General features: G+C 38.1%; 2 protein-coding genes across 2 annotated transcripts; both read left to right on the plus strand.

Annotated features, from left to right (window-relative positions):
- Positions 1–3,319: 3,319 nt before the first annotated feature.
- LOC108710409 (vomeronasal type-2 receptor 26) lies at positions 3,320–4,460 on the plus strand. Its single transcript, XM_041585659.1, has one exon. The coding sequence runs from the start codon at positions 3,582–3,584 to the stop codon at positions 4,458–4,460; it is 879 nt and encodes a 292-aa protein (XP_041441593.1). The 5' UTR covers positions 3,320–3,581.
- A 3,449-nt stretch (positions 4,461–7,909) lies between these two features.
- Positions 7,910–14,465, plus strand: LOC108710410 (extracellular calcium-sensing receptor). The gene is made up of 6 exons (XM_018251547.1): positions 7,910–8,172; positions 10,544–10,835; positions 11,451–12,266; positions 12,414–12,641; positions 13,356–13,479; positions 13,555–14,465. The coding sequence occupies exons 1-6, from the start codon at positions 7,910–7,912 to the stop codon at positions 14,463–14,465; spliced, it is 2,634 nt and encodes an 877-aa protein (XP_018107036.1).
- Positions 14,466–16,532: the final 2,067 nt, after the last annotated feature.

Here is a 16,532-nt window from a genome sequence, read left to right on the forward strand (position 1 = left end):
GACTCAAGCAGCGCTCTGGATGCTTTCAGGCGGGCAAGAGATTACACCCAATTACCACTGTGGCAAAGGAGCACCTCTTGCTGGTATCATTGGTGACACTGCTTCAACTGCTTCTATGCTTATGGCTCAGATATTGGGGCTCTACCGATACCCACAGGTAAGGGAATTATTGTAAAACTAAAATATAATAGAAGCCCAGATTTTTTACATTTGGGATACTGAAAGTCAATTCCGACTCATATTCCCTTTCCTTTATTTGATACATTTATAGATCAGTTATTTGTCAACCAACCCATTACTCAGTGACCGCAACATTTTTCCATCTTTTTTCCGTACTATACCAAGTGATGAATATCAAATGATAGGTCTTGGTCAATTGATATCTCACTTTGGTTGGTCCTGGGTTGGTCTCCTGGCCAATGATGATGACTATGGTCAGTTTGGAATGCAGATGGCAAAACAAGAGATAGTTAGTCTTGGAGCATGTGTGGCCTTTTCAGAGAATATAATGATTGGTCAACCCAATAAGAATGCTCCCCACATTGCCCGGGTCATTAAAGAGTCAACTGTAAAGGTTGTGGTTGTCATAGCAACGGATAATAACTTTGTAATTGTGGCAGAAGAGTTGTTGAAGCAGAACGTGACTGGAATCGTATGGGTTGCCAGTGAAGGTTGGGCAACCTCAATAATACTTTCTGAGAAACGATTCAAAATCATTTTGAAGGGCACCATTGGTTTTGCAATACATGGTGGACAAATGCCATTGTTTACAAAGTTCCTCAACAGTCTCCATCCATTTAAAGATACTCATGATCCTTTTATAAAGGAACTCTGGGAGGAAACTTTTACTTGTAAATGGCTTGACCAGAATTCTTTATATCAATCCGCTGATAATGCAACAATTAAAGCTTGTACAGGAAATGAAAGGCTAGATACTCTGCTAACTGAAGAATTTTATAGAATACCTCTCAATGTATATGCTGCTGTATATGCAATGGCTTGGGCCCTACACAATTTGCTTTACTGTAAACCTGGGGATGGGCCATTTCATCATGGAGCTTGTGCCAACATCTCTACGTTTCTTCCTTGGCATGTAAGAATTAATTTTATTTTATTAAACATAATAAATTAATTCATTAAACAGTAGTGCATGTTTAAAATCTGTTTCGCTAATATCCTCATCTTCTTATATGTATATGTTTAACTGGGTTTGTGTGGTTTTCAATCTTTTTTGGCTGCAAATCACACACTCATGCCCTGGGTCTGTAATAGATTTTACCCGCCCTAACTGGGTGGCTCAATCATGTGCAGTGACCTTCTGACAATTATTAGGCATCCACTACGGGTTGGGTGTGTATTTATAGCAATGAAGTTTTCATTTTAATCTTTTCATTAACTATAATATTTATCTTCGACATTTGTTCAGAAATGCTTTTACTTTACAGCTACTGCATTATGTTAAAAATGTGAACTTCAAGACTCCAGAAGGAAGCCAAGTCTTTTTTGATGCAAAAGGGAACCCTCCAACCATCTATGATATTGTGAATTGGCGAGAGAGTGCCAAGGACACACTGGAACAGGTGGGAATTGGGACTTACGACTTGAGCACCCCAGATGGGAATGCCATGAAAGTGAATAGCATTGACATTATATGGGCCAATAATAAAACTCAGGTATGGAAAGTAAATAAATGTAATGTTCTCTTAATCTCATTTTGCTTTATGAAGATTTAAGGGGTCATTAATTATTTACCTGATATGGTACAAACTGTTAAAAATTGATGCAATTTCTTTTGCACTTTTCACTCTACACTTCTCTGAATTTTCATAGGTATCTGCTCTTCAAAATGGAACACAGAGTTCTGATCCTCCCTCCATGAATAAAGTTCTACCTATGTTTGGCAGCATTCAATAGGGATGAACAAGGAAAGGCACAGATGTACCATCCCCCTCAAATCCCTCTTCTGCCCCTTATAAATGCAGCAAGACTAAATGAACCCAGGGCTGTATTCATGGGGGCACACACAGGTCTCTGTGTTCCAGAGTACAGAGACCAGCAGAAACTCTTTTACCTGCAGGACAGGGAGCAATATGACCAATTGTTCCTTTCTTTTGCACTTTACACCTTTCCCTGCATCTAGTGAATGATAACTACCATCTTTAAAACATTAAGAATCAGTATGTATACCCAATTTTTATTCTGGGGCAAGGTGCAGAGAGGAGCAAATCACACGGGGTAATTTCCTCTACAGATGCATCCGAAGGGGCAAAAATTTATTCTCTTGCACTTGAGTATGAGTATTTTATTCTTTATGAAATAAATGACAATATTGCAAAGCACTACCTATATTTGTATTATATTATTTTAAAGGACAAGGAAAGTGTAAAATAGAATAAGGCTAGAAATGCTGTATTTTGTATACTAAACATAAGCATGAACTTACTGCACCACAAAGCCTATTCAAACAAATGATTTATGCTTTCAAAGTTGGCCACAGGGGGCTGTCATCTTGTAACTTTGTTAAACATCTTTGCCTGACCCTGACCCTGCACATGCTCAGTGTGGTCTGTGCTGCTTAGGGATCGTCATAAACAAAGCTGCTTGAGTTCTGCATGGCTGGTAAGTAAGGCGGGGGCTCCCCCTGCTGTTCATGAGTATGATTGTTTCCCTGCAGAGCAGTTAGGGACTGTCTGACAATTCCTATCCACAGCAGTAAATGAAGGGAGAATTTCACTGCATACAGTCAGGTTTGTTATAAAAAAAGGTACACATTTTTTAATTAAAGTATATTGGAGATAAAAAGAAAGTAAAAATGGTATTTTATTTTTTTGCCTTTCCTTGTCCTTTAAACCTTTCCCTTCCATCTCCACTCCCTCCTTTTAATCATTATTTTTGATACAGCTGAGTTATCTATACATACAGTATAATACATTGTAGGCTATGAACAGAGACTGCAAGCTTTTTTTATTATTATTTGTTTTAAACAAGAGATATTGGCCCAGATTTAATTCAGTGCAAAAAAGTTACCCCATGGTTTATCATGTAAAAATTCAAGGAAGAGATTAAATTCAGGGAGAAGAAACTTTTCTGCTAATTCAGTTCCAGTTTTTTTCCAAAGACTTCAGTTTTTACGTGATGAACAGTGAGATTCATTTTTCTGAACTGAGTTGTTTCTCAAATTGAATGTCATCCATGAGTTTTCATATGGTAAATCTTTTTCTCACTGAACTGAATCTGGCCCAATGTTGGTCTTACTCCTCAACTGTATAATGATATGGATTGTTGAGTACAATGATCAAATGTTCAGTATTTTCTCACCATTTCTCATTTCATCCCTATATTTCCATAGGTTCCTATTTCTAAGTGCAGCCCAAGTTGCCAATCAGGACTTAGAAAATTGATTCCACCAGGAAAGCCAATATGCTGCTATGAGTGTGTCCCATGTCCCCAAGGACATTTTTCGAACCAAACAGGTAAACTAAAAAAGGGATTTTTTTTGTTACATTTGTTTATATATGACATGAAAATAATATCAGTGTTTCTCTCCAGATGCTGTGGAATGTCATCCATGTTCCTGGGACATGTGGCCCAATCTACAACAAGATAGATGCTTACCAAGAACTACAGAGTTTCTCTCTTTTGAAGAACCACTAGGTTATAGCTTAGCAGTTGCAGCTTTCTTCTCTTCTCTGTCTCCACTTATAGTTTTGGGGGTTTTTATTCATTATAAAAACACTGCAATTGTCCGAGCCAACAACTATTCCCTTAGCTGCCTTCTCCTGCTCTCTCTTTTCCTCTGTTTCCTTTGCTCTTTAGGGTTCATTGGTTACCCACAAACTGAAAAATGTCTTCTGCGCCAGGTGGCATTTGGGATGGTTTTTGCTCTCTGTATCTCCTGTGTTCTGGCCAAAACCATAACTGTTGTCATTGCATTTAATGCTACCAGACCAGGCAGCAGATTGAGAAATTGGACAGGAGTAAGGGTGTCTTACTGTGTCATTGTATTTTGTGTCTTTATTCAGTTATGGATTTGCATACTGTGGCTATTGTTTTCTCCACCATTCCATGAACTTGATTCAGACACCAAACCTGGAGTCATCATAGTTAATTGCAATGAAGGATCACCGACTGCTTTTTGGTGCATGCTGGGATATCTTGGGCTCTTGGCCACCATCAGTTTCATTGTTGCCTTTCTGGCCAGACGACTCCCTGACAGTTTCAATGAAGCCAAATATATCACATTCAGTATGTTGGCTTTCCTTAGTGTTTGGGTGTCTTTTATCCCATCTTTTCTCAGTGCACGGGGCATGTATACTGTGGCAATGGAAGTCTTTGCCATTCTGTCTTCCAGTTGGGCTGTGGTGGGCTGTATCTTTGTGCCAAAATGTTTCATCATATTGTTCAGGCCCAACATGAACTCAAGAGATCATCTTATGGGAAAAGGAAGAAATTTAAAGTAAGCACCAGTTTTTTGAAAGCTTGTCAAAATAAAAATTACTATTCATAATCAACATGTTTTTATATCATTAGTTGAAGAATAAAGCACAGCCTACCCCTTCCCCTCAGAGGAATCATAGAATATTGTAGCATTATGAAATAAAATCACCTGCTCGCTTTGTTTGTGTATAGTTTGGACTACTGTTTATGTGATTTCACTCCCTTCCACTGTTAAATCACAAAACATCTTGCAGGTGAGTAGGGAGAGTTGTGTTTTATGCATTTTAAGAAATGTTCAACACTCAAGCATCTATTAATGAAAGTGTTCTTCATAAAAACAGAGGGAGCATATGAGTATCCCCTTGAGAGAGAATACAATTCTGTGTATGCAGATCCCCCCAGGAGCCCACCTGATCTGGATGGATTATGTTCTCAAGCTAGACTTGGTCACTAGCATCAATACAGAGGATCGCTGCAGAGCGCTGATCAGATCATAACCAGGAGAACAACTTGTGTAATATCAATCCGGCTTTATTTCAATGCTTTAAAATTACATATATCGGTAGGGTGTGTGGTTTTCACATACCCTACCAATATATGTAATTTTAAAGCGTTGAAATAATTGATATTACACAATTTGTTCTCCTGGTTATGATCTGATCAGCGCTCTGCAGCGATCCTCTGTATTGATGCTGTAACAGGTTTGAAGTGACCGACTTATCACGGGAGCAGCGGTTGAGTGGGAGACGGAACACACAGGGGGAGCTCCACCATTATCACATTGTTACTATTTGTGTTGGTCACTAGCACCCTGGCATTGAGGCAGAGCCACCTGCTTGGCTATAAAATCAGTTAGTTGGTTTTCTGTGCTGTGGAGTGATATCTCTATGTTTTCCCACCAGTAACTTCCTTTCTACAAGTCTATAAAGACTCCTTTGTTTGTATTTCTGAATCTATGTGAGTAACAGATACCATGTCAAATAAACTGTATCTTCCATCTCAAGTGGTCCCCAGTTCCTGAAATTCCAAGACACCCTGAAATGGGAGATATTACACTTATACTTACATATTGACAGCCTAGTAGTAAGTATGTTCCAACTTGCTGTATTTTGCTGCAATGCCAATGCACTTTTTTGGAATAGGACCAGATTACTGCCTTTAGATTCAGCAGTCTAATGTAATTACGAATACAAGTGTTGACTCACTTGTTGTCTAGGGGTATGAGAATAATCTCCAGGCTCATTGTCTTTGTATAAAATAAGAATATTTAATGCTTCGTTCAATGAACAAGGTACAGTATAGATTACAATGGAATGAAACACAGGCACAGGGAACTAGCATGAGATGTTAAATGCTGTCCTGTCAATCCTACTGACTCCCTCAATCCTACTGTCTCCAAGACCAGACATATGGGCTTTCTTACCCACCTTTGGTCCGGGAAAATCACTCCTCCAGAAAAGGTGGCTTTGATGTATTACAGAGAGAATAGTTGGCAGTTAGCACTCCACTCCATGTATTATAAATATAATGAAATACAGGTATATTATAAAGATATAAACTCCACACACTCCCTACACACTTATCCTAGACAGTTTCAATTGATCTCTTCAAGGGATCTCAATCCAAATAGCTGTGTTCAAAGTGAAAATCTGTAAGTAAGTGACTGTAAGTAAAGTATCTGAATGTACTGACTAACATTTGGGTACTTGACAAAGTAACAACCCCTAATAAATCTTATTTTGCTTGTCCCTTAATCATGGCACTAATTTTATTAGTATTGTTTACCGTAGCAAAGGCATTTGCCTTTTTCATGTAATTCTGGATAGCAACCCTTAGGTTGTAAATTATTACAAAAATAACAAAGGAGCCCAAAAAGTAAGAAGAGCTTGAGAAAAAAACCCTGCAATTTCCTGAGCATTAAATAAAACATTAACAGGAATGGATAATTTAGATGGGGCAGTAACCATAGAAAGACTGTGAAAAGATCAGGGCTTCCTTGAGCATGAAGCAAGATGAAACATTAAGGGGCAGATTTACATAGGGTCGAATATCGAGGGTTAATTAACCCTCGATATTCGACTGCCGAAGGTAAATCCTTCGACTTCAATATCGAAGTCGAAGGATTTACAGCAATTCGTTCGATCGAACGAAAAATCCCTAGAATCAAATGATTCGATGGATTTTAATCCATCGATCGAACGATTTTTCTACAACCATAAAAAGTTTAGAAAGCCTATGGGGACCTTCCCCATAGGCTAACATTGCACCTCGGTAAGTTTTACTTGGCGAAGTAGGGGGTTGAAGTTTTTTTTAAAGAGACAGTACTTCAACTATCGAATGGTCGAATAGTCTAACTATTTTTAGTTCAAATCGTTCAATTCAAAGTCGAAGTCATAGTCGAAGGTCGAAGTAGCCAATTCGATGGTCGAAGTAGCCCAAAAAATCATTCGAAATTCAAACTTTTGGAAAGTGAAACTAGAAGATGCCATGCTAGGACTAGGAATGATGATGCCCTGCATAAAGGGGGATTTTTTGTGGGAAACAAAACTAGGAATAAGATGTGTGAAAGAGAAAATAACATTCTGGTTTGAAGATACCCCCATGACCCCCCCCCCCCCCGGACTTGGATTGATTCTTTTCTCAAACTAGCCTTGGTCACTAGTATCCTGGCCCTGGAGCAGAGCCACCTGCTTGGCTGTAAGAACAGTTCCTTGTTTTTCTGTGCTGTGGAGCAATATCTCAAAGCTATATCTCTATACTGGTAACTCAGTTTTTACAAGTCTATAAAAACCCTGTGATTTATTTGTTTATAGTTGTGACTCTTGAGTGACTCTGTGAGTTCAGAATCCATAGAACTTGTGGCAAATAAACTTTCTCTTTCACCTCAAGTGGTCTCCGGTTGCTCAAATTCCATGACATGTGGTAGGTAGAGTTCCCAGATTTTGCTGCAATATTTGCTGCAATACAGGGTGAATCAGAGAGAAAACACACAGTTGGGACTGTATGTATTTTAAGGGGGTTGAACAAAGAGTTAAAAAGTGAGCTGTTGCTACTGGTAAAGGTAGAGGGTAAGAAGACTCACTTGACCTAAAAGGGAGCAAAAAGGGGTACTACCAAGGAAGGTTTCCTTTATACGACTTGGTGGAGAGAGGTCTTTGTTTTTTTTTGTGAGGGGTTTAAGAGAAAAGGGATTTGCTGCTATGGGGCTCATAGCAGTAGCAGGGCTCATAACTCTGGAAATAATTTGTCTGCTTTATTGATATCTCCCTTTCCTAGTTATAAGAATTAGTTAACCACCATGAATGGCTGATCCCTGAGTTGGTTACATAATTATGTACAATTATTGTCTGGATTCCCCCAGGCCTCCTTCTCTGAATTCTGTATAAAAGCAGTTCTGGAATTCCAGTTCAGTTTAAGTAATACAGGAGAGATAAAGTGGGGGTATGACAATGCCAGGGAAACCCCTAGTTATATGACAGAGATGCTTCTACACTGGGTGCAGGCCATCTACAGAATCTGCTACTTTCTCCTCTCCACCACATGGATACTTTGCACATTGGCTTTTGAGGTCTGTGCCTTCTCAAATGCTGCCTGTAACCTACCCAGTGACAATGTTCATGGCTACCTAAGCCATCCAGGAGACGTTATCATAGGAGGGACCTTTCCCATTCATGTGGACAGACTCCATTACAACCTTGACTTCACTAAGAAACCCCAGGAACTTCCGTGTCAGATGTAAGTAATATTGCTCAGATGCCAATGAACAAGATGCATGGTGGCCACTCCAAAGATTTAAAAACAGATACATATGATGTTTGCACACAGATTGGCTATATCGAAATCAGTTTAGAGGCAGTCTATGCAGCGATATAATATGCTATTTAATTAGATTCTAATTAAACTAAAGGAGCTGCCAGTTACGCATGCTAAACAGCCATCCATATAAGTTTATATAGCAGCAGCTACTAACAATCAGGCTGTCATTGTGTGGTATTATAGTTGACACTATACCAAATTTGCCCCCATATTGAGACCTTAATATGCCCTTTAATACTGTACCAGTCATTGTATTGTTTAATATAAAGGAACACATTAGTGGCTTCTTTATCCTAAGGTACAGTGTGCTTGAATTGGCCTGGCAGATAGACATTGGACGTTGTGTTGATTATCTAACCCGTTACAGTCCAGGTAGCAAGAGGGCCACTAAATAGAGCTCCAGGAGCCCGGCTCTTACATGTATGCAAGGAGTTAATGATAAAACAGTGTGAAGGTGCACTCTCTCAGGCTCATTAACTCCCTGGGTGCAAATGAGCAGTTTCTCTAAGGAGTTTCAGTAGCAGCATGTACCTTTATTAAAGAATAAGCAAAGCAGCAAAAATACACTTCATACCAGAGCTACATATCACACAGTGGCTCCTAACTTTTTACTCCATGTAGAGATGTTAAATAACCCTGCTAATAAACTGATAATAATCTAGATTTTCAAAAATGTTGATGTCTACATTTAGCGCGAAAGGGAATTACGTTCTAAAATATCATTATTGGACCCTAAGCCAACCTCTCTTAAATATTCTTCTTCTACAGGCTTCCCCATTACAAGCTGCCAACTCTAAACGCAGTGACCAGACCCAGTCTTTAAGGGACACTTCAACTTTAAATTAGCTTTTTTGAGAATGTACTGTATACTATACACCAATACATTTAAAATATTTTTGTTTTTTTATTTGAAGTATCTATATTGTTGCTCTAAAATTCTCAGCCTGGAAGACTTTTTTTAAGTTGAAATGTTTTATTCGTTTCATTAAGGTTTGCAAAAAAGCTATAGGATAGGATAGAAAATAAACATTCCGAACAGATACATAACATATACCTGTATGTGATGGCTTGAATACAATAGTCTATTTAGGGGATGGGGGTAAAGTAAACATGCAGGGTTGAAAAACGTATGGAATCTAAATTTGCTTCCTATGCTTCCATATTGTTCTGTAGTATATAAATAAGCTTTTTATTGGTGGCAATATTTATTATTCTAGCCTTCAGTGTTGTTACTGGAAGACCAGTTTTTTCCAGGTACTAGCTACTATTAGCTTTGCAGTCTTGCTACATTTCCAAGTAGTATAACAAGGGGGTACTTATGAAATCTAGTATGTAATTCTCTTAGGTGTGTCATAGAATCCTAACAGTTTGACATAATCTTGAATTACCGCCATATGTCCATTGTCCATACAGCCCCCAAAACATTGTGGCCCACAATTTTTATTGATGTTTCTCTGACATCCTCTGACATCTGACATGTTCCCCCCTATTTGCCATTAGGCTACACAATGACCATTTTGGTTTGTATTAAGATCTCTCTCCCATTTGAACATGTAATTGTGCTTTTTGTTACTAGTGGGTAGCTGGTTGTGCGTTTTCCAAGTTAAGTCAAGTGTCCCAGATAGGGATGGGCGAATTCTTTGACCTTGTTGCCCATAGACTTGTAAAAAAAAATGACGCGTCAAAATAGCTTTGACGCCCATAGACTTTAATGGGCGTTGGCGACATTTCGCTGGCAGCAAATTTTTGGCGAAATGAAATGGGTCAAATTCACCCAAGCCTATCCCAGAGCATACAGATTTGAAACTGAAATAGGTAGCTATTCTCACAAAACTTTGACTGTCTGCTTGCATAATGTGATAGCTGCAATGCCTGAAATTTTTCTTTGGGGAGGTTGATACACATCCTCCTGTTGGAGTAAGCTTAATGTGTGACCATATTGTGTTAGTGAGCTCAGAGTAGTAACTGCTCTACTGTTCCACCAAAAGAAAGAACTTGATAGGTCCCTGGTAAGGCCTCACTTGGAGTATGCAGTACAGTTTTGGGCTCCAAAGTTGACTTAATGTAAGTACATTACTTGATTTAAGATTTGGGGGGTGTTAACATGTTGTTGAAGACATTTTAAGAAATGTATTAATCAAAAATTGCAGTTATTTTGCACCAAATAAAAAAATGGAAGATCTTTAAAATCAAAATGTATGACTGAAACACCATTATTGCTGTGAAATGTGATTTTGAAATTGTAGCTTTGTATAATGATAGCAGTTTTTATTATTTGCTTGTCTAATAGGTTTGGTATTGAGTTCTACCAAAGCATGCAGGCTCTAATATTTGCCATAGAAGAGATTAACGCAGACTCTGAACTCCTTCCCAACATAACTCTTGGCTTCCAGATTTTTGACTCCTGCATTACTTTACGGCGGGCAGCACAAGGAGCTCTATGGATATTGTCAGGAGGGCCAACAATCACCCCTAATTATAACTGCCACAAAGGGGCACCTCTTGCTGGTATCATTGGGGATTGTGGATCTACTCAATCTATACTTATAGCCCAAATTCTAGGGCTGTACCAGTACCCACAGGTAAGGAAGAGCTAAAATATTTATGCACAGCAAGCAAACATTACAGGCATTTAAGGCGTCCCTCATCAGAAGTCAAAGAGCACTAAGTGGTTCAAGAGTATGTTCCTTAGTCATAGAAGGCTTCTGCCCAAGGATTGGATTAATGCTGCAAACATTTTTATTTTATTTTCTTTTTTTGTATGTAGAAAATCTAAGTACATTTTACAAGTAAAACATAGTGAAGCCAGTATTGGCAGTTAAGAGCTTAATCAGGGCTTAATCTGCAGACCTTTACAGTCTTGAGGCTTCCTACATCATCCCATTGAAGTCATTCCCTGTAAGTAATGTTGTTTTGTAGTTACACATCTGTAATGCTTGTCTAGGGAATAATAATGCTACCCTATCTTTGTGTTCATAAGGGTTTATTGCACATCCAGCTAGTCAGATGCTGCATATAGTAGCTAGCCATGTTCAAAATACAGCTGTCATTTCTTCAAATGCTGATTTGTATCTTCTTCATGTACAGCGTATTTGTATTTACAGTTTCACAAATTTGTATGAGTTAACACTTTCAACATCACTTGATTGAATCAAATAAATGAATAATTGAGAAAAAAAAACTTTATTATCTTGTAGATCAGTTATTTGTCAAGCCATCCTATTCTCAGTGATCGGAATTTGTTTCCTTCATTTTTTCGCACCATCCCCAGTGATGACTTTCAGATGAGAGGACTAGCCCAACTGATATCCTTTTTTGGTTGGTCTTGGCTGGGGATCTTGGCCAATGATGATGACTATGGTCAATATGGAACTCAAATGGCAAAGCAGGAGATAATGAATGTTGGTGCTTGTGTAGCTTTTGCTGAAAAAATCATGATTGGTCAGCCAAATAGAAATGCTCCTCACATTGCCCAAGTCATCAAAGACTCAACAGCAAAGGTTGTGGTTGTCATAACCACTGATCCTGACTTTATGATTATTATCCAAGAGCTTTTGAGACAAAATGTCACTGGAAACATTTGGGTAGCCAGTGAAGGTTGGTCAACTTCTGTTCTGCTCTCAGAGGAACTATTCCGAGACATGTTATTAGGAACCATTGGCTTTGCCATTCATGGTAGGCAAATGCCAGAGTTTACTAACTACCTTAATAGTCTTCATCCATCTAAAGAGCCTCAAGATTTGTTTATAAGACAGTTTTGGGAGAAAGCCTTCTCTTGTAAGTGGCTTAATCAGAGCAACCTATTGAAAACAGTTGGAAACACAACCATACATCCATGTACAGGGAATGAAAAGCTGGAGACATCGATGACAGAACATAGAATATCTCTCAATATATACACTGCTGCCTACACTTTTGCTAGGGCACTACAGAGTTTGCTTGATTGTACTCCTGGAAATGGACCTTTCTATCAAGATTCCTGTGCTAACATCACTTCTTTTCACCCTTGGCATGTAAGATTAAGATATTTTAGCGTTTAGAGGATAACCTGCACAAAATAATCATATGCGAATAAATATGCACATCGCAAAGTTCATTAATGGCTCCCATTGAGTTACCATTATAATTATATTATAGTATTATATCTTTTTATTTTACAGCTGCTCCACTATATACAAAATGTGAAGTTTCAAGCCAGAGATGGAAGCCAAGTATTTTTTGATGCAAAAGGAAATCCCCCAGTCATCTATGATATTGTGAACTGGCACCTGAGTACCAAGGGCACACTAAAGCAGATTTTAGTTGGACATTATAAATTTAATGTCCCAGATGAGAGAAATCTGTCAATAGACACAACCAGTATTATATGGCCCAATGACAACAAGCAGGTAGGGTTTGTAAACATATTATTCTTTAACCTTGTGCTATCTGAAACTTATATACATATTGGTCTAAATCTGGGGTCCCCGACCTTTTTTACCCATGAGACACATTCAATTGAAGAAAGGGTTGGGAAACATCACAAGAATGAAAAAAGTTCCTGAGGATGCCAAATAAGGGCTATGATTGTCCATTTGGTAGCCCCTATGTGGAAAGGCAGTCTAAAGGAGGCTGTGTCTGGCAGTACATCTGCAACCAAAACTTCCTTCAGAATTCAAAAATAAGCACCAGCCTTGAGGCCACTCTGAGCAACAGCCAAGGGGTCGATGAGGAACATGTTGCTCACGACCCACTGGTTGGGGATCACTGAACTAAATATTTATTCAGACCATATGTGTTAGATATATGTCTCCAGTAATGATTTAGAATGGGTAATGATACAATTTAGGTGATATAAAAAGAGATGGAGTGCCATGCACTTACTACAAAATGTGAAAATTGGCTACAAAATTTGTGTCTGCCGAATTTATTTGCCCATTACTAATTAGTATCATAGAATAGTATCTAAAGTAATGTGTTTTGCTTTGCAGATAACATAAATATGTCCCACATGGGTAAACCAAATGCAAAAAGATTAATCAGTGCACATATGCTCAGAATTAAAACAATGAACACTAATTTAATGGTAACAAAATTAATTACTGTATATTTTATTTTCAAAGGTACCCATTTCCAAGTGCACCCCAAGTTGTTCCTCAGGATTTAGGAAGGTGACAGAACCAGGAAAGCCCAGTTGCTGCTATGAGTGTGTCCGGTGTCCCCAGGGGCAGATTTCAAATCAAACAGGTACAGTAAATGTATTATATATTATTAGATACCAAACTGTTTATATAAAAAGCTGATAAATATTTTGTTCTCCAGATGATGTGGAATGTCAGCCATGTTCCTGGGACATGTGGCCCAATCTACAACAGGACAGATGCTTAGCAAGAACTACTGAGTTCCTTTCCTATGAAGAATCTCTGGGCTACAGCTTAGCAATCATTGCGATCTTCTCTTCTTTGGTTCCAATGATTATTCTAGGAGTATTTATATGTCACAAAAACACACCAGTTGTCCGAGCCAACAATTATTCCCTTAGCTGCCTTCTTCTGATTTCCCTGTTCCTCTGTTTTCTTTGCTCTTTAGGTTTCATTGGTTACCCACAACCTGAAAAGTGTCTTCTGCGCCAGGTGGCATTTGGGACAGTTTTTGCTCTCTGCATCTCCTGTATTCTGGCCAAAACTATCACTGTTGTTATTGCCTTTAATGCAACAAAGCCAGGCAGCATATTACGAAAATGGACAGGAGTTAAGGTGTCCTACTATATCATTGTGCTTTCTGCTATTATCCAGTTATGTGTGTGCATGTTATGGTTGATCTTCTCACCTCCCTTCTCTGAACTTGACATGGAAGACCAACCTGGGATCATTATAGCTAACTGCAATGAAGGATCACCTGCTGCTTTCTGGTGCATGCTGGGATATCTTGGACTCTTGGCCACCATCAGTTTCATTGTTGCTTTCCTAGCCAGGCGACTCCCTGACAGTTTCAATGAAGCCACATTTATCACATTCAGTATGTTGGCTTTCCTCAGTGTCTGGGTGTCCTTTATCCCAGCCTATCTCAGTGCACGGGGCATGTATACTGTGGCAATGGAAGTCTTTGCTATCTTGTCTTCCACCTGGGCTTTGGTGGTCTGTATCTTTGTGCCAAAATGTTTTGTAGTATTATTCCGACCTGTTATGAACTCAAAAGAGTTTCTCAGGAGGAAAGACAGAGGTCAAAATTAAAATTCAATAAAACACATTATACTGAAGAAAATCATCCAGAAGACTCCATTCCTGCTACTGATGATCTCTAGGCAGATTAATTGTTATCCTTTAGGAAGCTCATAAGAAAGGCTTGTAACATGTGCTGTGTTGCCCTGCAGTCTAGTTCATGATTCACAAACCATGTGGTACCCCCACTTCATACTTACCAAGATTTTTGTAGATCATACTGTACCTACTATAGCCGTCCAAGCATGTTTTCTGTTGACACATTAAGGAGCCTATTTATAATCAGTCTCATTTTAATGTTTTTTGTGGTTTTTGAAACCACAACTAAACTTGCTAAACTCTTAAACTGCGAATGGCATGAGATTTATTAAAAAAATCAGAATAAGAAAAGTACCAACAGAAAATTACGCTGAACTCTGTGCTAACAAATATGAATTCTTGAAAACCTCAAAAAAAATCTAGTTTTCCGGAAAATTCCTAGCGAAAAAAAATATGAAAACTTCTAAAAGTCCAAATTGATTTAGAGCAGTCCAATAGGATAAATGCAGCTCCCATTGACTGCTATAGGACCATGGCAACTTTTACCTGTGGAAGTTTTGTTTCAGAGGTTTTCATGGTTTTTACACTTCATAAACCTCGAATTTTTAGAGATTTTTAAATAAATAAGAAAACTATGAAGTTTTAGAGATTTGTGGAAATATGTAAATTTGATTGTTTGTAAATGGGCCCCTAAGTGTGGCATCCAATCAGATTTTTAGCTTCAAACAGTAAGCCAATAAATATTACCTCATGATGTATTGCTATTAGTTACTTGATGGGGTAAAAACGTTGAACCTGTTCTTACATACCGCTGTTTCACTATAACAAAAAAAAAATTTTGTCTTTTTGAATGACAGCCAATTTATAGGATGGGTAGGGGGATGCCTGCCCCAATGAATACAGCATGGCAAAGCATTCTATTAATAGGGGTGCTTGCGGGACCCTGTGCTCCAAAATGGAATATAAAATGAAATAAGAGGTGTGTAACCCAATCCCTTCCTCAGGTGTGATTTCACCTTCAAATGATACGATAATCCTAAGGATTCACTTACTTTTGCCACATGCAGATATGTTATTGTTATTGGATAATTGTTTTCCATAAATAGATGACTAAATATAATTAATTTTTGTTGCATTTCTTTAAATAGGGCTTCTTCATCTACTTTTAGGACTTGTTTGAAAGTCTGAAAATCTGATTATGTTTTAGGTTATATCCATATAAAAATATAGAAAATTTCAAAGAGTTCACAAACTTTCAAGCATGACTATATATACATACACAGTATATACAGTATATATATATATATATATATATATATATATATATATATATATATATATATATATATATATATATATAATCCAAAAAATGAAGGAAGCACTCACGGCAAATTTTTCTTGAAAAAACTTTTTACTGGATCATGCAAACATCAACGCGTTTCGGTACCTCAAGGGACCGTCATCAGGATGTGACATCCTGATGACGGTCCCTTGAGGTACCGAAACGCGTTGATGTTTGCATGACATCCTGATGACGGTCCCTTGAGGTACCGAAACGTGTTGATGTTTGCATGATCCAGTAAAAAGTTTTTTCAAGAAAAATTTGCCGTGAGTGCTTCCTTCATTTTTTGGATTGTATGCTTTACTTGGCTAGCACCCGGCCTCAGTGACTATTGGCGAAGGTGAGTGCCGGCTTCACATGCTTCTTTATATATATATATATATATATATATATATATATATATATATATATATATATATATATATATATATATATATATATAAGATTCCTCTGCACTCAACCCATTATCAATATATTTAAGACAGCGACATTTTGTGCATACTGCTACTGAAAAATGCCTTACCCTTTAAACAAAACAGGGATTGTTTGTCCATATATTGCAATATATTTAAGCTGGCCAACTACGTCAAAGTCATCCCATATCTGGCCAGTCCTATGCTCAATTTTCATCTGACCAGTGGGATCATATATTTCAGTAGCAGTATGCACAAAATGTCGCTGTCTTAAATATATTGATA

This window comes from Xenopus laevis, chromosome 3L (assembly GCF_017654675.1).
Source record: "Xenopus laevis strain J_2021 chromosome 3L, Xenopus_laevis_v10.1, whole genome shotgun sequence".
NCBI lineage: Eukaryota > Metazoa > Chordata > Amphibia > Anura > Pipidae > Xenopus > Xenopus laevis.